General features: G+C 40.6%; 1 protein-coding gene and 1 long non-coding RNA gene across 3 annotated transcripts; one reads left to right on the top strand and one right to left on the bottom strand.

Moving 5' to 3' along the window:
• Nucleotides 1-136: 136 nt before the first annotated feature.
• On the bottom strand, nt 137-26194 carry slc43a1a (solute carrier family 43 member 1a). Of its 2 annotated transcripts, none has more exons than XM_022189575.2 (15): nt 25980-26194; nt 19942-20105; nt 19067-19259; nt 18166-18221; nt 17876-17952; nt 9463-9555; nt 8974-9107; nt 8739-8866; nt 7678-7824; nt 7540-7575; nt 7306-7441; nt 6213-6339; nt 6025-6098; nt 4124-4247; nt 137-2879 (listed from the first exon to the last, which is right to left on the bottom strand). In XM_022189575.2, exons 2-15 carry the CDS (start codon nt 20093-20095, stop codon nt 2682-2684), a joined length of 1677 nt encoding a protein of 558 aa, XP_022045267.1. In that variant the 5' UTR covers nt 20096-20105; nt 25980-26194; the 3' UTR covers nt 137-2681. The 2 variants fall into 2 exon arrangements, with proteins under 2 accessions (XP_022045267.1, XP_022045268.1); XM_022189576.2 differs by lacking the exon at nt 25980-26194 and adding an exon at nt 22375-24840.
• LOC110948166 (uncharacterized) lies at nt 14756-19200 on the top strand. Its single transcript, XR_002595517.2, has 3 exons — nt 14756-15441; nt 18614-18679; nt 19052-19200. It is a non-coding gene; the product is annotated as an uncharacterized LOC110948166 (long non-coding RNA).

The following is a 26194-nucleotide window of genomic DNA, read 5'->3' as shown; positions in this document are numbered from 1 at the left end:
CTAAAATGCTTTTACACCATTTTTAGGTGTTTTAGATCATATCATCAGGTGTAAAGACACACATTCATGGTTTAAAATATTGACTCAGCTCTGTAGCAGCAATAGAAAGTAAACACCAAAAATGACCACTCAGACATTTGCATTTATACATTTATTCGCTTGTCAAATGCACATGCTGGATATATTGATTGAGAGCAGGAAAGAAAGGTGCACATTTAGCCAGATGGACCAACACCTCAGCCCCAATTTAAAAAAAAAAAAACTATGAGCAGATAAACTGCTCTAATTGATCGTTTTAAACACAGATGAAGCAAAAGATGTTTTTCCTTGCAGAGACTGTCAGAGGTGTTGGTGAAACTTTTTACACAAACAAATCTAGGCAACAACTAGTGTATAACCCAGTACCAGAGCATGTAGAGAAGGGAGGCGCACTCGTTTTAATGCCATTTGTCTGACAGGAACTTTTTATGAGGGACTTTAAGGCAACTAACCCGTCGTCGCTGCTGGAATTTCTGGTACAAGAAGCAAAGTAAAGCAAACGCCAGCCTGGAAAACCTCCACAACTCCGACTGAAACTCTAGTTTTTACTAATCAATGCAAAATGCAGTCTCTAAATAGATCACCAAGCAGAATCAACACCAGTGACGGTGGATAAAGGCAAAATATTACAACCAAGCTGGTATTTACTGCAGGGCTAATGCATAGTATTAATAAGTACAGTTATTCTTGTCATTTTGTTCCTGTATGCTCTCCTGAGGAAAAGTGCTGTACTACCAACTACCTTTACAGTCCCTAAAGATGGCTTTGGTTTACAGAGAAAGATGTTTGGCAGAAGTGTCCATCTTACATCCACTTCTATTGCAGTAAAGCCAAGGTGGCAGCAAAGGCACTTAGTTGAAATAAAAACAACAGATTTTTCTTTCTATCAAAGCGAGAGTGCAAAGAGCAGAGCACGTTTCATTTACGAAGGGAAACGGGAAAGAAACGCATCAGACAAGAAAGGAAAGAATCGACTAAAAGCTGTCCAGGCACTGAAATGGAGTGAGCCAAAAATGTTTAAAAAAAAAAATACACATTACAACGGAATTCACAAGTCTCCACGATGCCGTTGCTGTGTGCAGAACAAACATGTATGTGATACATTTTGTTGTCACTTTGGAAGAAATGTACATTTTTCTGTTTTGACCTGAATCTGTCTGAAACACGGGCGTCACCGGTTGCAGCCAGCTCAGTTTTTTTAGTGTATAATGTGAAATCACACTTGAAAAAAAGTTGAACTACAGCCAGTGTCTCCTCAGCCTTCAGTTAATGCACTGTAACACACTGTACACACCCATTTACAGTAAAGCAAGCAGAATATATAATAAAATACAAACCACACCTCAGTTCTATTTACAAAAAAAAAAAAAAAAAAAATCCTGTAGGTCTGTTTGCTCCAAAGTCCATACATGACAAAAAAAGCAAAAAAGCATAAGCAGAATACACAATAAATCATCTGAGCTTCACTTATAATAAGCCCACTACAAAATAACATTTGCTGATACTGAAACAAACGCTTCCCTTTTTAATGCTACTGCAACTAGAGTATAAAAAAATACACTTAAATACATATTTTATACACACACTAGTTCATTTCTGTGCATAAAGCAGTAAAAAGTGTTCCATAACACTGACACACACTGTGTGTCTCAATTACCAAAATCAGTCACACTTTATCCTTTGTGAAATTTACTTAAAAAAATGTTTTTCCAATATATATAAAAATTCCAGAAATGTGAAGGGTGAATATCCCCTGAAGAATACGAGGGCACAAGGAGAAAAGTCTGGACTGATTACATTTTTTTTCCTTTACAAGGGGTATTTGAGTTAGCATGATTTATGTTTCCTAATGTGAAGAAGAAAAAAAACAATGACGGACAGACAAACGGTAGGAGTCGGTTGCAGAGAGACAGTACAAAATTAGGAAACGGGAGGTAGATGTGGTGTCTCTACAACCAGCCTATCTGTGCGTGTATTTGTGGGGAAAGCTGGCTTGAAAATGCCACAAAATCTCCTTCATACATACCAGAAGTCTGATATTCAGATGTTCACGTCCTTAAAATGTACTTTAATAGCTTGTGTGTTTTTAGTAGTGTCTCAGAGTTTTTTATTTCTCGCTTTTTCTAGGGGGGAATTACAGTAGAAAGAGCACAGGTAAAATACTTATAGCTCATTATGCAGTTTTGAAATAATACTGAACAGAAAGTGTAGCTTTTCTAACATCTTCACGCTGTTCTTTGGTGTAAGCAAGCTGATTGTGATGTCCGCAGTCTGTCTTTGCATGTGAAAACTATGGCTTTGTATCCACAGACTGCACACAGTCTGTGTTTAAATCACACTGATTGGGCTCGTTGACCTAAACCAAAATAAATAGACAGCAACAAATAATGATGACACATCTTCTCCCCAAATCACAAAGTCTGACTTGAAATCCTAGCAAAACACAGGTGATCCTAGTTGCTCTGAGATGTGATTTGTGATGAACAAAACTGGCACCAGCAACGACCAAAGCAAGCAGAAGTAAAATAAAGCATTGGGTATGAGGACAAAACAGATGTGGATGAGTAGATTGCTGGTGCTCATTTTGAAGGCACATGTTAGAATAAATCCTACAGTTCTCTCGGCCGTCAGCCCTGCTGCGCCTAAGCCTCCACTGCAGAGAGGCCGTTGCTGTGAGGTTTGTATCCGTTGGCTTCGGTGTGGTTGAGCGCCTGCATCTCCTGACCACCTGCCCGCTGGTCTCTGGCCGCCTTTTCCTTAATCAGCTGTCTGCGGTGGTAGAACAGGTAACCCGGCAACAGGAAGCCACTCAGTGAGAGGATCAGCAGGCCGAGGTTGATCTGAAGGACGACAGACATGAAAAGTTACAGTTACAGTCTTACATTACCTAGCAGGTGGCAGTTTGTCCAGTCAGTCAATGTAATGACAATTTGGTAACTGGATCTGATCTGTTGTTGTCTTCCATTTCTAAACAGGAAAGGTTTGGAAACTAACAGCTGAAAACAATTACAACTAACAGAAAAGCACTCTTAGCATGCAGCAACAACCGGTCATCTAAAAACAAAAAAGACGAAAAAAATCTTTGTAAAAACGCTTACATGCTCAAAATGACAAGAGTAACGTGCTGCATGTTCACCATTTAGCTTCTCATGTTGGCAGGCTGACATTTCTTTTCACTATTCTTGCATCCTACTGGACAAACTGAGATGATGACCTCACCAAACCAAAGTATGATTTGTTTGCAGTCAAACACTAAAAATGAGAAAATGGGCCCATTTTTTCCACTTTTACTTAAAATGAAAAACAGCTTGTTTTTTCATTTGTATTTCTGCTTTAAGCCTGTTCTTGTCATTTTCTTAATGTCTACTAACACTGAAAACAGAGTGAAGTGGGAAAACAGCCTCTTTTTTTTTCTCAGGTGTAATTTTTCTTTTTCTTTTTTTTTTCTTTGAGAAGTGAAGCTCAAAGGAGAAAGTGAATCTGAAGTAAAATTTTACTTTTTAAAACAGATTCACTTTCATTTTAAGACGGATCAAATCGCCAAAGTGATTACAATTCATTCAGAGGTGAACATGTTTAAATACGTTTCACGAAAAACCCACAAACATCAACCTGCAGGTGGCACTAAAGGGAAAGTTAGAAGATGACCAAAGTCTTCAGTCATCCATTGCTTGGAGAAGGTGAACATCTGTACAAACTTTGATGCAAACCACTCAGTAGTTGTTGAGATATTTCAGCTCACTGCCATCTCAAAAGGCACACGGCGAAAAGACTGTTGATCATTATTTATATTTTCTAACTGACTGTTTAGTCTTCACTCACACTGGATGTGCAATAATCAGTCATGAGTAAAGCAGGGAATGACACAATTATTAAACAGGCTGTTGTGAGTTTATTTTATGATACTTCAACCCTTAAAGCAGTGTTTCTTCTACTATCAACAACAATCCCACTGTGTCCTCCAAATCGAGGCCAAAAGAAAGACCGAATGCACTCGGTGTCACAATAAACAGCGCTGAGAGTTTGTTTATGTCTGTCTCAGTGTGAAGTGTGCAGACGTGCAGAGATCAGTGTGTTTCCTCACCCAGTAGGGATCTCCTTCCAGTGGTCCGACCATGGCGATGAAGAGCGGCTGCTGCAGCAGAGCGATCACAGCGCTGATCATGGACTGGAGGCCTGTCAGCGTGCCAAAGTGGTTGGATGGGTAGCTGCGGGATGCATCGGGTGGTTAGAGTTTGAAAGAAAAACTGATTGAATTCTGGGAAAATCGGGTCAATTACATTACATACCAAAAAATAGATGTTTTTCTTTTGTTATAGTTGTAATTATTTAAAGGTATGAGGCTTCTTTTCACACTGATCTGGCTCTGGAGGGCATCATCAGTGCTGCTGTGCTTTAAACCAGCTCTAGCTGTGCAAATAAAATCATGCACATATTGTTTGTTGTGTGTGAGCCAACACAGTATTATAATGACCTACAATAAAAAGTCATTCTGTAGGTGTTCAGTGCATATTAAACTGTATTATTAGACTTCAGATTTATTACCTCCGCCAAGGAGGTTATGCGATCGGGTCCGTTTATTTATTTGTCTGTCTGTGTGCGTGTCTGTGGACAGGATTTCTCTGAAACTACTTGTCGGATCTTCATGAAATTTTCACCAGAGGTGGATCTTGGCCCAGGGAAGACTCCATTCAAATTTTGTGTTGATCCGGATAAGGATCTGGATTCTGGTTGCAAAAAAGATCTTGCTTTACCATCCACATCTTCCCTTGGCAGAGGTCAGAAATCTCAGATTGCTCTTGTTATAAATGTCACAGTTTACCTCTGAACCCAAATCAGTTTCTGGGTGTGTTTTTATTTGCTCCTTTCACATTTTTGCTCACTGTGGCCTCAGTTTTCACTTCAATTTAAAAGTCCTGCACCTCTACGGAAACAACACAACCATGGCAAGGCCTTAAAATGGTCTGTTGTGCGGTATGGCACAGGTGTAATTCTATAAATCATAAAAAATTAAAACAAAAAGTGAAATTTTCTGATTACTTATTCTACAACTTGAAAAACATTCAAATCAGCATGTACATTTGTCCAAAAGCTCCCAGATGTTACCAAAACTGGAAAAGAATGGTGGTTCTACATATTACAGATGTTTATCGACTCATATTTCAATTTGCTTTTATATTTGTCTACGCTCCGATCAACCCAGTTGAACTAAAAAAAATCCCTGAATTTTTGCCATGTGACTGTCGGCCAACAGCTGTGCTTCTTGGTTGCACTTACCACAGCAGAGTTTTTTATTATTTCATTTTACAGAATCTGTTTAGAGCATTATATTTTTGTGAATTTTTAAATAACACATTTAGGATGAAATCATTTCAATTAAATTTATCAGTTCTCAGGTTAGAAGACTTGTTAATTTTACTAAAGGTACTGTATGTCACATATGAACAGTTCAATGACTGTTAGGAAGCAGAAATCTGACAATCCTCTCTGCCTTTACTGCTTCTGGCCCTGATAAAAAGTGTCATTTTGACAATTTAAAAAACAACAACTAACCTTTCATCTGTGAGTGTTGGGGTTCAGATGGTTAATTTTGTTAAAGGAATATAGTAAATAGTTACAGTGCTGTGGTCTCTGAACCCACATGATACACCATCCTCAACTTTTCTTACCACATCTGGTTGCTTTTATCACACTGTAAAGTGCTGCTTTACTTTTGGTGTTTATATGGTGTTAGGTAGTAACTCCAAATGGGTCAGAAAAGCATCCATTGTCACGTTGCCAGAACCACAACAATGTATTATTATTAGGTTATAATTATTAGGCCAGCATTTCCACTTAAAACACTGACTCATGACGATTCTGATCATCGATTGTTGTGTGATTTAAAGGTGTGTTTTGTGAAACTTATCCAGTGTCCTCCACATGTGATTGTGCTGTACAAAGCTTGAGTTGATGTGAATCATGAATTAGCAGCGCAGCACTCACACAGCAGCGTAAAGGCCTCCGCAGCAGGAGTGGATGAAGCCTCGGACCATAGTGTGGAGGATGAAGGTCAAGATCTGAGGTGGGAAACACAGGAAAGAAGCAGTGAAATCAATGGATCTGAGTACTGGATCTGTTTCTTGCTTACTTATTCCTGTCTGACTACCATAATGTGTGTGTGTGTGTGTTACCTGTAGAGGCAGGTTGTTTATGAGGCAGCAGCATCCGAAAGCGATCAGCAGCATGTTGGTGAGGATGAAGGCCTTCATGGCGTTGGTCACCTTCTGGATCTTACGGTCTCTTTTGGGTCCAGTCACGCTGACGAGGAGACAGGAAAAGAAGTTTTCAACATGATGCATCATCCGAATTTATCAGGTCTTTAGATAATCCTGGTGGTGGCTCTTTCCCCTTTTAGCCCCGAGCTTTATATTTCTTTGCTCCTGTAATATTTTTACTCACTGTGGGCTCATTTCCTACTGCAATATAAAGTCCTGTACTTCTATGGAAACAAAACAACCATAGCTAGAAGCAGAGATCTAACAACAAATGTCTGTGCACTATGACACAATTATAATGCCATAAATATATATATAAAAAGAATTCCATATTCTTCATTTCTTTCTTTCTAGAATCAACATGTGCAACATTTTTCCAAAGTGCCCACAGATGTTACCAGAACAACTGAAAAATAACTACATACTAGATATGCATAACAATTATTTTACTTCTTACATTTTCAATCTGTCTTCATACTTGTCTCCTATTTGCTATCTGTAAACACAGGCTGCAGTTCAGCTGAAAAGTTTCTGAATTTTTGTCACATGACTGTTGGTCACAGCTGAGTCCCTGATGGTTTCAATATGGCACCAAGAAGCATGGAATAGTTTTTTTTTTTTCTTTTGCAGAATTCACTTGGTGCAAATGGTTTGTTTTTAGCAATTTTTTAAAAAGACATGTACACAAAAAGTGATTTTGGCAAAAAAAAATCTGGATTAGAAGCTTATATTTGGTGAATTTTCCCAACTGAGCTGCATGTCAGCATTGGAAATGGGAAAATCCAACTCTTTTCTCTGTTTTTGCAGCTTATGGTTGTGATGAATGGCTTCAATTTGGCATTTTTGAAAAAGCAAACATGCTTTTGAAAATCACTGGTGCGTTTTGGGATTCAGAGGATTAAGAGGGTTAATCTGGTGCTTCCTGTCTGCATGTCTGCTGTCAATCTATCCACTAAAGCAAAAACAATAAAAACAGTCTCTTTTGTACGACATGTTTCACCGCATGTACCTCTTCTCTGTGTCAGTGGGGACGGTCTTCTCCTCTTCACACTCCTTCATCTTCCAGTCCATGATGTAGCCAATCAGGGGACACGTGACCAGACACAGCAGCTGCAGTGTGCCAAAGATGGACGAGTACAAGCTCACTGAAAGAGAACAAATGAAATCAAACTAATATGACCAAAGGAAAACAAAATGGTGCGTAAAGTGGGCAAATTTACAGCTGCATTGCTACGCTTCTCACCTTGCTTCTCTGATTCGATCACCTGCTCTTCAGTTACTAAAATATAAAAAACATGACTGTCAGAATTGCTTAAAAGTTTTTAATAACGTACGATAAACTGTAAATGTTTTCGGAGCTAAACGAGGGTCGGACACTCACAGTGCTCTTCACCGTTGGTGGCCAGAAACTCCAGCATCTTGTTCATCGCCCCCATGAAGAAGATGATCCTCAGCTGAGACATCCCCATGGTAATCAGACTCCAGAGGAAGATGGGTGAGAACACAGAGCGACGGAAGGGAACAGCATCTGAAAGAGGAGGAGACTCTTTATATTTCTGTCTATATTTTTAGTGAAAAGGAGTTCTTGGTAGGTGGTTTGGATTTCCCTGTCTTAGGACATCCAGTCTGTTAGTATTTCATAAAAACAGGTGTGCCCATAAGTATAAATCCATGGTTCTCAACATGGGGCATGCAAGCCACCAAGAGACACCTGTTTTTTATCCTGTTAACTGTCTGAACCCCAGTACTGGAAGATTTTTTTGAAAATGCCAAAATTACTTTTAACTTTTTGATTTTCCTTGACCTAATCATTTCTGTTTTCCCTTTATTCAGAAAACGTAACCAAATATAAACTTTAAATTTAGACATTTTATTAAAATCACTTTATTCTGATTTTAAAATTCCCAAAAGTCAAGTCTGCACCAAACAGGTTCGATACAAAATAGGGCAAAAAAAAAAAACGCCCAGAAAGTGCTTGGAGCTCAGAGGATTATTCATATTGGGATCCCAGTTGGTGCAAAATGATTAACAGGATACGGTAGAAAAGTGTTCCTTTAGAGACTGTTTTGTAATTTGCACATTTCACTTATGCAGGGATCCATTATGAGATATTTAAAAGAATAAATAAACACTTTGTGGTTAAATTCAGCCCTGTTTTTTTTGAAAGAGGTCACAACTTAACAAGTTACACTCTTTTTGGGGAACAAAAAATCAAGTTGAGTTATTAAATTCTAAGGTGAAGGCTTTAAGTTCATTGAGGATAATTTATCCAGATTTATTAATTGGAGTTCCCTTTACTACACTTTACACAAATTGTCAAAAATAACAGGAAAGTGCACAGATTCCTGTCAAATAGCACACAGTGACCCTTCAAGGGCTTACTCTGACCTCAAACGTTAATCCCCTGATTTAATGTAAGCATGACTGTGTTAGTTAACATACTGGGAGCAGCGTCAGGTCCACCAGGAAGCTTTTCTGTTGAGTGTCGTATGTCTCCATTTTTCTGGCTCAGTCTCTCTCCAACACCTTTCTGGTCAGATGACGGTAGCTCTTGCAGTGTGAGGATCTTACTGTTGTAAACACACAGAAGGATTAAAATGAGGAAGGAGTTTTGCTTTGGATTTCTGTTCCTTGCGTTTCCTGTAGAGAGATGCAGCAGACTGACAGCCGCACTCACCTGTAATCCACCTCGTCAGGTGTTGGGAAGCCTTCGACGGGCCAGTTGAAAAAACAGTTGAAAAAGACAAACCCGGCGAGGCCTGCCCATCCCCACATGATCGCCTGGAAGGAGACGCCTGCATCGTAGATGAGCTGGGAGGAAGAGGAAGAGACAGGGGTGTCGTGTTTTTGCACCTTAAACTGCACTTGTGTTCAAAGGTGCTTTTTTCTGAACCACATGGCGACAACAGAACAAGCTGTAAACACAACACTGACATGTTATCACCTTGTAAAGTTTTTATGGCGCATTTGTTCACCAACAGTTTTCTTTTACACATCCACCAGACACAGAAACACATAAAAAGTGTTGCTTCTGGCTAGTTCAGCTTTATAACTCTTCTCATAACATTCTTTACTGCCACAATGTAGCCATCTGGTCACATTCATATCGGTTTTTTTTTTAAGAAAATCACACAAGTACCATCCATTTGTTAACTTTGCCTTATACCTTGACTCCAGGGAAGGTGACAGCAGAGGAGGCGTAGGAGCCGATCATCAGGGACAAGACGGTGGAGCTCAGAGCACCAAACATGTTGGGGAGCTGCAGACAAACATAGCAATTCACATCAATGAAACACGTCCAATTTTAAATACTGCATGTTTTTATGTACATGCACCTTCCTGACTCAACAATATGGTTTAGTGGAGGTGCATTATGTTACTTTGCCAGCAGAGGGCAGACAGCTGCTTCAGATGATCCAGGGTGGGGAACTTAGTCAGTCCCCTGTTGCTACCTACAGAGGTTCTGCACTCAGCGATACCTCTCTCTCCCTGCAGAGCAAACTCATTAAAAAAATATTAGTTTCCATGTCATGGAAAACGAGAAACAAAGTCATGACCCAGTTTGCCTCCCGGCCAAATGGTTCAAATGCAGACTAAGCTATGCTCTAGACACCATTCATGGTCTTTGTTCTGGCAACTTCTGACAAATTCTCAGAGTTAGGATTAAACACGTGGAAGTCGATCTATAGCCAGCTCCTGATGAACTTCACAGGGGTTCACGGGACCCAGCATGAGGGCATGCATGACACAGGGCAAAAGGGACAAGGTGTCGAGCACCAGGCACTAACACATCATATATTAGGTCGACCTATTTACAGTAGTAAGAAGCTTAGGGATGCTAACAATGATCTATTGTGCTGGCAGCGCACTCAGTATCCTTTGATTAGAGTTTTAAATGGGTCAATCATGATTATAAAATCACATGTGTGGGATTATATGTATGTTGCACGACAAGCTCAGTATTCTGAACGTGGTTTTCCAAACTTCTAGCATCACCTAATCTCCTGGCTGTGTCACAGTTCACCCAGCAGTGACGGTGCCCATTTTTTCACCTCCAATGTGCACTTTCCACAACCTCACACTGAGGCAGATCTCACTGAGGCAGATCACATGTATTAGTCATTTATGAGCTCAGTGCTGAGTTTGACTTTTATACGATGATAAAGGAAATGAATGAACTCTGGAGAGATGGATGTGCAGAGGTGACCATATACTGGATCATTTTGATTAGAAATCAAATCTAAATCAATATTTCAAAGTCCATTTAAGCTATTTAAACCTGCATTAATTAACAACAAGCTGGAAACACAGCACTTGGAACTCTGGCTTACCAGTAAGCAAACAGTTTTTGTTTACACATCCAGCAGACATAAAGTAACTGGAGCATTTATTATCATGCCTCACGATCTGACGAAGTGAAGTCCACTCTCTTCTCTCCTTTCAGCCTTGTTTTGGTCTGCACCATGTCCTCGGTGAAATATTTGGCCGTGTTCACCAGCTAATCTCTAACTTTCCCTCCAATTTGGTGCTTAGCAGGTAGTGTTAAAAGGTTTTTAGTGGAAAATATTTGCTGTTGCCAAAAACAACACCATGGGAGTGGTAAAAACCAAAACAGTGAAGTTGCCAGACTGAAAAACCAAAATACTCTCTGTAAAGCTGGAGGACATTGCATAGACTGGTGATAATCCTCTGTGGACTCATTACAGTGAACTTCCGCTCTCATGTTACATACTGTCATTAGATCTATTGTTCAGATAAAATTACTGATTACAGCAGCCTTAAGTGGAACTGATATCTTCTAATTGCTCTGGCAGCATGAAGCGGCGCTGTCTGAAACTTTGTTGTCACAATTTTAAAGAGACATCCCACACCTTGACCATGAAAAAGATGTGCATTTGCAGCTATGAAATAACCGACAGAAAATGGCTTGGAACTTTATAACCACATATTGAAATTCCAAAAGCTGCTTTTGGCTCCAGTAAGGTGGAAGTGGTGTGTGACAAGTGTGAGAGTAAATGTGATGGGAGTGGTTTTGTGTGTTTGTGCTGAAGTTGGCCGTTGTCTTGAGATTACGATACTGTGACAGTTTGCAGCTGGTAGACTGTGGTGTCTGTGTTGCAGGGGGAGGCGTGAGGTCACTTATAGAGCTGACACCACGAGGCTAGCAGGTAAACAGGAAAAAAAAGCTTTCCTGAGGATGTTCGGAAGAGAGCCTGACTGTCTGGGCGAGATGAGAAAAACATCCTCGAGAACACCCGTCCTCATTCACAGCTTCTAAGAATCGAACTACTTCACAGCCCGACGATGACCATGAGATTTGCAGCGGTGGACTCTCCTAACTGGAATGTGAGCACACAGCGCAGTTTGCATCTCTTGCTAATGTTAAAGCAAAGAAATTTCATGCGTGACATGATTTGTCGGATGCAGAAAGCAAGTGAAAGTGTGAAATGTGTGCGTCCATGTGCAGCCACTGTGCCTTGGCAGTTCTTGTGAAATGCATATTTCACACAGGGCCGAGTAACACATGTTCTGCATGCAGATGCTGCCAAGAGGGATGTGGACGGCGACACGTGACTGTATGGAGGCACACAGCGGTCAACTGGTGTCAGAAAGTCGCCCAGAAATGGAGCTTTGGCCATTCGCTTGTCAGGCCTAATAATTTCAGCTCCAGTCTTGCTGTGCTCACTCACTTGGGTGTTGTAAGATTTTGGCATGGAGTTTAATTAAGACTTTAATCACTGAGAGAATGGGCCAAATAGTAGATTAATGAGCATAGAAATTCTGATCCAACTCTAAACATGAGGCACAAAGGCAGATTACATGAAGAGAAAGTGGAAAAAAGAGGCGGGAAGCAGGAGAGGAAGAAAAAAAGAGAGGGGTATAGAAATTATGAAAATGACACATAGTGGGAGTATGATTTTTTTGGTTTCACTGATCTTTGCAAGCTGCAGCTGCAGCTTCTCTCTCTGTGGAGATCCCAGCAGGAAACGCTAAATCACAGCTGATTAGCGTCGGCTTCTTCTTTCCACCTCGGCTCTCTGCTGCTCTACACACTGTTCATAGATTGGTCAAACTGTCGTCCCTCACAGGGTTGGCACAGCGCTCTGATCCAGCTGCAGCAGACTAAGGAACATAGAAAGCCGTCTAATGTTAAGATCTGCAGTGAGACCTTCAAACCACAACCTGTGACTCTTGTTTTTGAGGCGTTTTTGAACATCACCATGAGTCATCCTCAATTCCCTTTCCTTGAGCAATTTCAAAAGCCAGCCTCTCTCTGCTGTCTGAGACTAATAACATACGCAAGAAGACTGACAGTTCTCGTAACACAACTTTTACTACTAGCATGCAATCAGACAGACCCCTGTGAGCAGCCAATAGTGTTTCAGGAAAATCCCAAGCCTGCTCCAGTGTATGAAAGAGGCCTGCTGAAGCTCTCAGTCATACTGTACGTAGCTAACATAGATCATTTAAGGATGTGAAGTATGCAACAACCAGGACCTCCTGAAGGTTGTGTGCACCTCCCAAAAATGTGACACTAAAGAAAAGATGGCGGGCATGAATGACTTTCGTTGTTATTCAACCGTGCCTTCCAGTGATCTTTAAAACCACAGGCATGTGCACACAGGTTAATGAGGGCAGTGATCCGTCAAAACTTAATGTTCTGGATGTTTTCAGAAATGTTTTTTTTTTGGAGATCAGTTTTAAATTATGCAAGGGAAAAAAATAAACTGCCGCATAATGAATTCTTCAGATCAAAAGCTGCAGCATCCAGAAGATCCAGATCAGAAATATCTTTTACTGACTTGTTCCTGTGAACATGGAACATAGTTATTACAATGTAACTATTATTTTCTTTAAATTTCCACTTTTTTTTAACTTCCTTAACTTATTTTTTTGTGTTTTGTGCTTCTGTAATGAAACTCAAAACAGTCTCACACCACAAATATGTAAGCCAGTAGGAATGTAAATGCTCAGTTTACATAAACTGCAAAAAAATATTTAGCTCAACAGGTCATTCCAGTTTTCCTCACTGCTTCTTGAAATAAAACCCATAACACTTTGATCTGGTATTGCAACTGACTTTCCCTCTGGGGAATTTAGATTTCTCTGCCAACTTTATGCTTTTGCTTGCAACATGACTTTGTACTATCACTACACAGACAGAAAATGTGCACACAAGCACATTTAGCGCCAATAAAGAGAAACAGATACAACCTTTCTCAAGGTTATGAAAATATTACGCAATTTCATTAGTAATGTTCAAAATTTTCCTTAAATGATTTATATCAGTCTGTGGGAGTTGTGCAGGTGAAATGTTGATTTGTGTAACTGTAACAGTTCCACCACATTAGATAATGTGAATAGTTTACAGTTATTTAATTAGAACGTCAGCATATTATAAGTTACATGACAGACTTTTTGTTTTCATCATAAGACATCATAAGTCTTCTCTCCTTATACAGTAACTAAAAAGAACAGAGGTGATCTTATTTTATAATCAACTGACTCTCAAGCACATGGTTTAAATCATGGTGGCATGTGTTTGTGTGTCTGTCAGTCCTTGTGCTCTGATGTCGTTCCCTCCTCAGAGCCGCAACAACAACAGGGTGGAGGTCAGTCAATGTTGGTAACCTGATTAGAAGCATGGACAGAGGGAGGGACGGAGACACGCAGCGGGGGGAGTTGAACATGACTCAAACGTGTGTCTAATATTAATCTTATGCGCGTGTGATTAATAGAATAGAAATAGCAATATGTGAGCGTGTGTGAGCGGTCAAAGTCTCAAAGGATTTTCTATGTTGCTGTTCCACTGCTGCACTGAGTCACCCCTTGTCTCACGGTCACACATTGCTGCTAATTTTCATTTCTAAGAGCCAAAATAATGAACATAGTGTATTTAAGAGAGGAACAGAACAGCTGAGTGAAACCAAGGCTCCAGGAACATGGTCATTAGTGTGCAAATATGTTTTACCTGAGAAGAAGACAGTTTGGATCATGCTCTGTACTGTGGGACAGATTAAATCTTTTTCATCGTGCCTTGTATTTGTTGGTGTCATTTCGGTGTGCTAACTTTAGAGAGAGTACTGGAAACCACCTTTCACTGCCTGATATGGACCCATGAACACGTGTATAAAACTTGTGATTTTCCTATCCACGACCTTCACTCCTTATCGCTTCCCCCATTTAGATTCTCTATAAATCAGCTTTAATGCTAATAAAATCATATTTTACTCTGTCTCGCTATGTCATGACTCCTTGTTTTTCCATTGTTAAAATAGTACATTAAATACACTAAGAGTTCAACTAATGTAGTTTTTTTTCAAGGTCAATATTGATTATTAGCCATCAGGGAGACCAATAACCAAAAGGTGGAACTTTGCAGTAAAATGAAAACACTTTAACACAAACTTTGTTGAGATTCCTTTGTTTACCTATGTATTACATATGTTTAAGTAAAAGTAAACTTTTGAGGGTTTATTGTTCTGTATTGTTTGGCAATTTCACTCTCAATATGTCAATATATAATTAATATGCAACCAAACTACTGTGCAGTTAACAGCAATTCTCTCAATAAAGCAGTTTGTACAGAAATCAGCATATGGTTAAAGTTGGAAATTTGGAAACAAAAAAGAAATTTGCTCATAGCGTGTGCAGCGACTGATGGCCAAAACGTCATTCTTACACAACTGTGACCTTCAGCCACCTCTGATATCTAATTTAGGAAAAATCCACTTCACATTTTGTTCCTGGAAACAGCCACGTCAGCTGTTTATCAGCACTGTCAGCAAATATTCAGCCACACGTTTAAGGACATTATTTCAACCTGAGCTAGCTCACAGACAGATTCAGACAGGTGTCTTAGCAGCGAGCCAGGCTGAAACCAAAGTACAGAGACAAGATCACAGGACGGGGTCATCAGTCCATAGTCCGCCTCAACCTTCACCAACCAAACATCTGTTTCATGTTCGTCTCCCTGCGTGCACACATGAACATCCACATGTGTGCACAGTCATGCCGAGTTGAAAAGGTTGTGTACTGATTTTCTGCCGAGTAGAGCGGAGGAACAGAAGACGGCGTGAAGAAAGACGTGAGAGCGAACAGAAGAGACAAGAAAACAATGTGCCCTTGAGTACTTTGAATAGAGGTAAGTGGGCCGAGCTTGGGGAGGGTGTGTGGTGAACCGCGGGCCGGTATTGGTGGAAACACGAGAGGCAGACTTTCCATCTGGGAGAAGTCATGTGCATGAACACAGCGTACCAACACAAGCCTAAATTCTTGTCAGGACAGCGGCAACAATAAAACCTTTGCGATAACGTTGGCAGCAGCTGGCACATCACACTCAAACACACATGCCTGACGTGAATGTAAACAAGCAAAGTCGCAACACACACTGTTTCCTCAGCTGAAGCAAATATAGAACCCGACCACGCTGTCAGCCACCAAAACTTTCCTACTCATTTGTTCCAAGAACAAAACCCTCCATTACATCCTCCTAAGAATATCTGTTAGGTAGTTCCAGTGGACACTTGTTTTTTGTAATGTCAGTATTATAATCTAGGAGAGTCCGCAGAAGCAAGTAAAAGCAAATTTTGGTGCCAAATTCTGACTAATACTCTAAAATGATCCTCCTCTGTTCGATGATTGATGCATACGTGACATACTACTGTTGAGTAAGGCAGGGAGGTATGGGACTGGCTGTGCAGGCTTGTTTTAATTTCTGTCATTTGTGTGTTTTTGCAAAGAATTTCTTATGTTTTTTTAATTTTCTTTCGAGCCAGGTGTACCTTAAACAAGAGGCACTGTTCCCAATATTGCTTTGTGTTTTGTATATTTAGACAAACTAAAATAGAATAAAATGTGAGGCACAGTGAGAAAGGTTTTTGGAGGCTGTCAGGGATGCACACATACAGAACATAGTGTGAATGCAACAGGAGGCGTCTGTGGCTGGGATGATTATCTAATTGAATTTGTGGAAATGTGTGGTGGGACAGAAGGTGAGGTTTGCTCCGGTTTAGGTCGTACAAGGGCTGCATTCCAAACCGCATAATATTTCTTTTTACCCTCAGTATGTCCTACAGCAGCCTTCACAATGCGTGGTTTCATACAGTGCTCATGCAACTGGGAATCACTACTTTGTCCTGATAATATGTGACTTAACTTGTTAGGATCGAGCCCCTGCCCTTCTTCCCCCTTTCTTCCTCTTTTTCCTCCTTTCTTGTTTCCTGATCTGTTTCGGTTTTGTCCTGCCTTTTTGGTTCCCTGTCTGCCACCTCTCCCTCATGTCTCTCTCTCTCCCTGCCACTCGCCCTCCTGCTCTACCTGCTGATTACCCCAATGACTGTCAGCTGCAGTAATTAGTAAACTCAGCTCACCTGTCCACAAGCTCTCCTCACTATTTAAACCCCACTCATTCACTCAGTCTCTGCTTGATCATTGGTTTGCACCCCTTCAGAAACTCTGCTCACTTTTTGGACTTTGTTTCCCCCCTGCCTCCTGGATTTCCCCTTTTAGGCCTCTGCTTCTCTCCACCTGGATTCCCTGAGCTTGCTTCCCTGTCTCTTCTGTCTAGTTTTTCTCTGGTTGTGAGTACCCGTCCTTAGCTTAGTTCTGCCATTCAGTTTAGTTTTACGATCTTCCGTATGAGTCCATAGTGTTTCCATAGTGTTTGTCAGTAGTAACTCGGTTTAGTTGATCTCCCCCAGTTAAGTTCTTCCTTTATGTATTGTTTTAGTTCTCTGCTTAAATAAAACCCCTTTCCTGATTTCACCAGTTTGCCTGTCTGTCTGTGCCTGGGTTCTCCAGCCCCCCCCCCCCAACACACCTGTGAGTTTGTGTCAGTATAGCTTGATCATTAAGATGGCTTGCATATGACAAATCCAACCAGATGTAGTAGGACATTTTTCGTTTATTACCCTGTGACATGTAAAATCCTTTTCCAGCATATGTGGTCTATGGATACTGGAATGCACCATTTTATGTACTAATCCAGTAACAAACATGAGCTCTGGGTGTGGCTGAGCGAGTGATTATCTTAAACTATCAAAACCACAAAATATGCATGAAGCCGTTTTCCACAGCAGGAACTCGGACATTTTAAGGCGGTCCTTGTGTTCCAGCTGAAGTATCTTCTCCAGTACAAATTCCTTCAAGGCTCAGTGCTCAGTGGTCAAACTTGGAGAAGACGACAGGAATCACCCCTCAGTTCCCTCTCTGAGTTGCAGGTTTTTCCACTCAAACATGGTCATCAGCGTAAAGCACAACAAACTGCAATGTGGTAACCATCTTGGTTCCATAAGTTGTCATTTTGTTGTGTTTCGAATCAATTTTACAGTCAATCACATTCTAAGCCCAGAGCTCCTGCATTGAAAAGACGCCTGATGCTGCCATGAAATGAGAAGCTTAACTGAAAACACTGCCTCTGCTAATCAAGTCCCAACCACTATAATAATTACTGAGGAATGACGATATGGGCTCAGTAACACTTAGTATCATAGTATATTACATTGATGTGTTTTTTTTTTCCTCAAATTATCAGTCAGAATGTGTCTTTTTCTGTGTCCTGTTGTTGGAATTCTCACCGTGAGGGAGGTGAAGGTCAGGCAGATGCCGCCGAAGCCGTTCAAGGAAAGAGCCAAGAAGATGAGCGGCGACAGAGCTGTAGAGAGAAACACGGAAGAAGGCAATTTAGTCTCAAAATAAAAACTCAAGGCCTTTTTTTTTGCCCTCCTCGACATTCAACCACATGCCAACCTCCATGACCAACTGAAGATGATACAAGATTCAGAAAACCATGTAAATACTGTAGCTTCACAGCTTTCTGTAAGACTGATGAACTGATATGTATTCATGTATCAGTGCTTGAACTCACTATTAGGGTTGTAGGCAGACGCAGCCATCAAGACACATGACAGACCGAAACATGAGCTGCAACAAAAGAATGAGGAATTAGTGATTTTCAAAGTATGCGACAAACTATGTTACCCAGAGGCACGTGTTAGAAATACCACAGGATGACTAGCTGCTGAGGAATCAACAGGTTCTGGGTGTCGACTCGTACTATGGCTACATCATTTAGTCAAAGTGTAAAGAAGTTCACACGCTTTAATGTGAGCAAGTGTGGATCTAGTCTGAGTCACAAAACAGCAGTTAAGCTTGTTAATCTGCAAGAGATTGAAACTGCCAGTGCTCTAATCGCCTGAATGTTTAAACATTTGTAACTCCGTATGAACTTCTGTAATGTTAGCACTATCTTTGCTGCTGTAACATTACAAATTTCCCCACTGTGGGATTAATAAAGGATTATCTTATCTTTTCAGATTTCAGAGCTGCTCACACTGTGAAGGAGTGGATAAAGAGTGCATGGGAAGCAAGTTTACAACCTTGTAAGGTGTCTATTTATATGTTATGAAGATATTACAAACTCTACCATCACTGAACACAGCCAAATAATTATCTCAGAAAGTACAACTGTGTTCACGTTTCCACACCCACTGCAAGGAATGTTGTACTACTATTCACACGTGTACACAGAAACTAGTGCCCCACCTACATTAACTGATCCACACACTCCTCCTCCCACTGTGGGAATGTGATCTGTCTGCTTTCCTTTGTTACTGAAGTAGTAGTAGAAGAGATAACTTTCTCTCCAGATTATGACTGTCACACGTGTACAAATGATGCTGAAGATAAAAAGGGCTCACGTGTTTCTGTATTATGCTGAAGAGAAACAACCCTTTCTTACTTGTCTGTGACAGTTTTCCAACCATTACCTGCCCATCAGCCGGATTGGACGAGGACCAAACTTGTCCATCAGGATGCCGAGCGGCAGCGTTGCGGCGCTCAGCAAGAAGGACCCAATGGTGAAGCCCAGATTCAGCATCTCATCTTGGTCCACACAGCTCACCCACTCCTCCCCCTCATCGCCAGAGGAGTTGCCCAAAGACACGATCACCGATTCGTTCTCTGTAGGAACAAGGTGGTGACAAAAATCTAAATATCCCCAAACTTTGATTGCTTCTTCTAATTGTAAAGTTGTATTTCCAAAGCCACAGGTTCCCACGGTCGATGTTGAGACCCTAACGATGTGTTGCACGTTAAATCAGAGGAGTTGATTAAGACAAAGGCCAAGACAAAATCTTTATTTCAAGTTTTTGCCCTTTCAGGCCTAAAAACAACTGTTAAGACATCTGCAGTCAGCAAAAGCAGACATTATTTTAATTTAGGAGCCAAAAAAGATTGAAAACCACAGTTTTAATTCTTGTGTTTTCTTGATATTGGCTTCTTCACCATTAAGTCTTATAACTTCATATGCCCAATGGGTAAACACTTCTTGTTTTATTTTCTATCTGACATCATAACATAGTGAATGTTTTGAGTCTAAATCCATGTTAGATCTCAGAACAGAAACTCAAAATGACTCATTTAAGATTTGAGCTGGTTAGTGCAGTGCATAAAGTGTGTTTTAAACTGAGTTTGAGGTTCCTCCTCAGACACTGGACAGAATTATTGGGTCTTTTTCTGTAGCAGAGATTGGAAACATGCCAACAATTCAAAACCATCCGGTTATGTTCAGAAAACAATGTTGAGGGCCTTTGAAGACCTAAACCCCAAACTGCAGATTAAGGTTCAGTGATGCCGATGGTACCTGAGCACAGGTGGGAGTAAAAGCCTTCCCTCTTCAACATGATGAGCAGGGAGCCCCAGCCCAGCAGCACAGCCGAACACAGCAGGTTTTCAATCACCGCTGTCACTGCCATCCACCAGCGCCTCCTGTAGGACTGGAGGAGAGTGGGCCCCATCGCTGCTGCTCTGTGACGGAGGACGGACAGAGTGAAGGTTGATTAACCAGATAGTCTTTGGTATATTATACATTCAATAGATGGTGACGTATACGACTGTAAAGCATTACAGAGGTGTGCTGTGTTTGCTTGGGTTTTTTTACATTTTGCTTGATCACGAAAAGAATCAGCAGATGCTAATATACAAAAAATGTCTTCTATTGCGCATGAAAATTTAGCGATCATTTATTAACCAAAAATGGCAAACACTTGTTGGGTCCAACCTCTCAGATGTGAGAATCTGTTGATTTTCACTGTTCTATAGAATGCCAATTAAAGATTTGAAATCAGTTTCTGACATTTGCTTAACGAAACGCATAACGGAAAACAATTTTATCCAAAAAATGTTGTAGGAAATTATGTTAAAACATACTGTTAGTCATTACGTATAAAAGTTGCATTAGTTTATTTTATGTCTGACCTCCTGTTCAGTTTGTTGACTATCAACGACCAGTAACATTAATGCAGGTACACAGTGTCCATAAATGCTTGATTGCTAGATGTACTTGTCTCTGACTGAAAGAATAATAGCTATTATTTGCTGCCCTTAGCTCATGTTTATTGTTAAAACATGCTGCTGTGTTTGATCACAAAATCCTCCACAATATAAGCGACTTTAGCATGGATCACTGGCACATCATTCATAACAACATGTATTAGTTTGTAATATCCACTTCCTGACACAAACGTCAGTTCGAGAATAGGGCCACAGCTAAGAGTTACATTAGTTATTAAGCAGTCCCCTAGATATTAAACCAATATATAAAGATAATTATTTTACCATCACAAGGGATCAAGGAAAGATTGACCATAACTGCTAAAACTTTTACAAGAATTTTAGCATTTTTGTTGTTTGAGCAAAAAATCAAGTGATTGCTACAGCTCTGATACAAAACACAACCTGAAAATATACAAAAAATATGCACGAAATGCACACACCAATACAACAAAACTACAATAAAACAACATCACCAGCATCAAATAACTCCTGACTACAATTCTGACTAATCTTTGCAGCATTTAAGTTTAAAAGAATCTCATTCATGACGCATTTCGAGTTTTCCATACTGATTGAATATAGAGAAACATTATTTAATGGCAAAATAACATTTGTCTCATTGGGGAGACCTGACGGAGTCACTCAAGGAAGTAGATTTTTCCCTCTGTTTTCCTAATGAGTGCGCATCTGATCAGTCATTGTTTTGTAAATCCAAGCTGGGTACCTGACACCTTCCACTGTATTGTCCTCAGCACTCCGCCCAACTGTGCTGTCAACAGAGCAGCTATTTCATCCTTGATTTTGACCGAGAGGAACAATGCAGAGCACTCAATCAGTTTGCTTTTGTTCTGCAAATAGGGCTAGCCTCTTAAAAGGCTGGCATTTCCATCTCAAAGCCACACGCAGTTGGACTGAACGAGTCTGGTAACAACACGCAGCTCCAGTCTAGCTTTGCTTCTATCTAATCAGGGCAAAAGTGAGTGGTGATGTGGCTTTGAATGTAAACAGACAACACACAAAATTACAGTGACGCAACTGACCGAATACAGAGAGGATAGTCATGACCACCTGGAAAGTTCACAAACACACAGAACAGGTCACTAAAACCTGCGACATGAATCTGGTCAAGATGAACCTGACAACATCACACACATCTGGAACATATCTAAACAAAAGATCCAAATATAACCAGCTATTCCATTTGGCTGCGAACCAAAGGAGAAGTGGAAGCAAGAAGAGAGGCAGGAAATACTCTCTACGCTTCTTAATGAAGGCGTCTTTTCAGCATGAGTGTCGCACTGGACAAAGACAGGGACTCTAATGGGACAGATTTGTCTCTGCGTGTGCCCTTCAGTCTGCGTATGTGCTCAAGAGGCGTGCATGTAATGCGATTATCTACAGCTCAGTGAACTGCCTTTCTGCTGAAAAGAGAGTGAGAAAAGGGGGATTTCTTTGTAAATGACCCCATGATGGAAACAGTGTTTGCACAAAGACACACAATCAGCTCAACAACGAGGCGACACAGCGAGACGGCGCTCATTCATTCAGTCATGTAAATGTACAACCCACAAATTAACCTTTTAATTAAGTCACCGTGACGATAAAGAGTCTGACTTTTGGGTTGAACACAATTAGGTGTCCAAAGCTACAGCTATTACTTCAACTTTAAAATAATTACTTACTCAGTTAAGTAAGAATTTTTAACTTGCTTAGCCAGAATCAAAGATATTCAATTTCATACCATGGAGGACGAAGAAAAGTGATGCCATTCCATTCAGACAACGATCCCTTTTCCATTAATGTTCCTCACATCTTCATTCAGATGAACCCGCCACAGCGACAGTCAGCTACAGTATGATGTATATTATACGGGTGAAACTAGACACTACACCTAGTGACATATAATGATGTCCAAGTTTTCCAGGAACATATACACTAAATTCTCATGTCGTTTGTGTTATTTGTATTCTTCCAACGACTCGATAAAATGAGTCTGCAGCTATTTGCAACTTCACTTCCTAGACTGTCGTACTGCCCACTATATGTAACAACGACCTACGTCAGTATGTTGAAATCTTGTGTGAGTCTATCCGGTAATGCGACTGAATGCAGGTCAGACTTGAAAGTAACAAGTAAATGTCCAGCCTAGTAAGATTACGGCTGCAACGTTTACAGGAACATGACCGGTGCTCATTCAGACATGACGCCAACGTGTGCTGATGCCACCAGATCAACAGAAAGGAGCTCATGTCAATACAAAACATTTTGTTGAAACGACCCTGTGCAAATATGCCATCCTCCTTCTCACGTATGTTTGCACAATGAGTCACTACACTGAAACTGTAACCTTTATTGTTGAAATAGCAAACATGTTGCTACAAGATGCACAAAGTGTGGTAAAAACTGTTTTAACTGTGCAAACCTGTGCAATACAGCAAAAAATGTTCATTTTCTTCGGTAGTTTATATTAATACAATACTTTATACAATTTAAATTGAAAAAACAGAACAAATTCATTGTTGAAAGCTTAGCTAAAGCTGCTATGAAGCTTCAGCAGTCTGATCGACACAAACCAATCTGACACAATGTAAATTTATGCTTGAACTGAAATGTCAGTCCAGGTGGTTTCATTTCAATTTATTATGTCAACGAAAACCCTTAACTCTGATGTAAAGTGCGAGCTGATTTGCAGCTTCTCACATCATTTTAAGGGTTATCAATCCTCTGCACGCTTCCTCTCACCACACATTCAAAATGAACACAATAAAAGATCAAATTTCATATTTGAAAGTTAATTTACGCCTTTTTTTAAACACTGAGCTTGTCTGAGCACTACCTTTAATGTAGAAGCCAAGACATGAGAGTACTTGGCGTTGTGTTGATACTGCAGAACAGACAGACGGCACTGACCTAAGTATAGAGGCTGCTGCTGCTGTCACGTGTTGGATTTACAGTGGTGGCTGCATCATGAGTAACACAACAACTACCGCACATCATATGCACGTTTGTGCGCAGGAGACAATGTTATAAATGAAACGTGGTCACATGGTGTCATGCAAACTGTAAAAAAAAGGTATGAGTTGCTGCTGTGAGTGAGCTCATGTTAAAGGACCACATGGATTGATGCAAGTCATACAAGTTCAACACAACCACTGTGCGTCTGGCCACTTCTGCTTATTACACACTCTTTCTTTAAATTTCCCGCCTGTTTCTGTGCAGCTTTTGTTTGTATAACAGCGGTCTCTGAGAAACTGTCATTATGGAGATCAGGAGTTGTACTTGTGCTGGGATGCTGGTAAGTCAACACACAACAAAGACTTGGCAAGTTAAACATGAAAGCAAGGTCTTTTTAGTGTTGGCAGGCAGTTGTGAACCGCTGTCACAACACTGTGAAGTGTGTGTGTGTGTGTGTGTGTGTGTGTGTGTGTGTGTGTGTGTGTGTGTGTGTGTGTGTGTGTGTGTGTGTGTGTGTGTGCATGTCTGAGAGCAGGTGAAGGCTGCACTGGCAGAGACACCATATAAGGAAACTGTTTCCTGAAATACCTGAGCAGCTGAATGATGCAATGTTGCACTAGACTGTGTTGGTATTTACTGTGAAGCAAGCAGCAGCCTGTCATACGCTGGATTGTTAGAATAAAAACTCTTTTCTGCTGCATCTGTATCAAAATCTGACTTGAGCGTTTAACTCCTCACGTGTCCTGCTTTTCTTTTAAGTCTCTCTGCTGCTGCTCACATCCAGCTCTGCTCTTTTTTCCCCACGGGGATATTGGCGACCTTGACCGGGACTGTTTATCGACTTCAGCAGGACACAAAGGAGCTCAAAGCAAACTCTTTATCCTCACAAGTTTCCTCGAAAACAAACCACTCGCCCAGGGTGCCTCTGTTCCCCCGAGGAGTCCAAAAGAGAAAAAACGCAACCCCTGAAGCTGGTCGGCCGGAGAGCAGCTGCTTCTCTGTGGGCATGGCCTCAACCAGGGTCCGGTTACCGGAGCAGCCTCGGCCTGAGCCAGGCTGGTGAGGCCTTCAGCTGCTGTCTGAAATGTCCAAACTATGAGATCTGCTCACATGAACAACCCCAACAATGAAGAAACCAGTCAGACCTTCAGCTTCCAGTGAGAGCCTACCTGCCCACAAAGCCTGACATAATTAGTGATAATACAGTTTGGTAATCAACTGATTTTTCACAACATTTGTGAACAAAAAAGAAGCATGGGGATCTCTTAAGCTGACTGACAGACCATAAATCTACAACTACGATATTTGATGATAAATGATGTTCAAAAGATGCTTCCAGTTTCTGAATTGAATGGATTTTCTGTTGGTACTTTTCTCAAATTTCAGCAAATTTAGCTGATCACACAACACTAATTGGGAGTTTTTCATTATTATGTGAAGTTGTAGTCATCCAAACATTACTTAAGAAAACAATCAGATGCATTATTCTTAAAAATATCCCCAATTGCTGGTTCCTGGTTCACCAATGTAAGAATATGCTACATTTCTGTGTAAATCAAATATAGACTTTGATTGAACTCAGTGACCCACAACAAGCAAAGTCATGGGCAGTGTTGTCTACTTTTACTGTGATATTATATCATAGTTTATTAAGGAAACTGCTAATAATAATCACAGTAAAACTAAACACAGTTACTTACAAGTTTAACCTCTAAGATTTTTTTATATTTTAGGATTCAACATTGTTTTTCACCACATTACGCAAAGTTCTTCCAACTGAAACAATCCTACAGCTAAAAACCATCAAATGTTTCTATAACAACGCACTCCACGGGGAGCCAGTGAAGGCAACAGTCTTCTCTTTCTTTCTTCGTGGTGACACAGACGTGACCACTGCTGCTTCCTAAAGCAGTTATTAAGCTTAAATTAGAGAGCATTAAAACAAGCGAGTCTAATTGTGGCCAAACTGAGCGCTTAGAGGCGGACAGATGAGTTTTAGTGAAGCAGCAGTTTATAGCTCAATGAAAGAAAAGACTGAGTGAAGAAACTACAATAAAAGCATGGCACTCACTAAACGGTCACTTCCGAAACAGCTTCGTTCAGGTTTAGTCATTTTGCTTCTCACACTTTCACCCTCCGTGCGTAAAAGCGCGCACTTTGCGCCTTTTTTGGGTTTCCATTACGCACACATTCCCGGGTTTAATAGTGGAGTTTCCTTGATACCATGTAAAGTAAAAGTTGTCACCGTCTCTAATGCCACGTGTGAGTATCGGCAGGCGGTTATTCGTGCCGCTGCTTCTTGCTGCCATGTGTGTTATAACAACAAATAGTACACATATTAACACACAGTAGTAACAAAGTGGACATTTAACTAAAAACTCTTTTACTTACTTCACTTTTCCGTCTTCTCAGGGAGGAAATAGGCTTGAAATAAATGCTTATATTGTTAAATAAATGACAAAATGAGGATTAAAAACAACTTTCTCAGCTGATTGTTGTTTTTGTTAACTAGTAAACAGTGTCAGACTGAATCCCTAAATTAGAGCTTTTCCTTTCTTCCGCACCTCTTTTTCCCTCCCCGGTTTGGTTTCATTACAGACTTCCCC

Source organism: Acanthochromis polyacanthus, chromosome 10 (assembly GCF_021347895.1).
Source record: "Acanthochromis polyacanthus isolate Apoly-LR-REF ecotype Palm Island chromosome 10, KAUST_Apoly_ChrSc, whole genome shotgun sequence".
NCBI lineage: Eukaryota > Metazoa > Chordata > Actinopteri > Pomacentridae > Acanthochromis > Acanthochromis polyacanthus.
The sequence above is the reverse complement of the archived record's forward strand: the minus strand, read 5'-3'. Positions and strand labels throughout refer to the sequence as shown.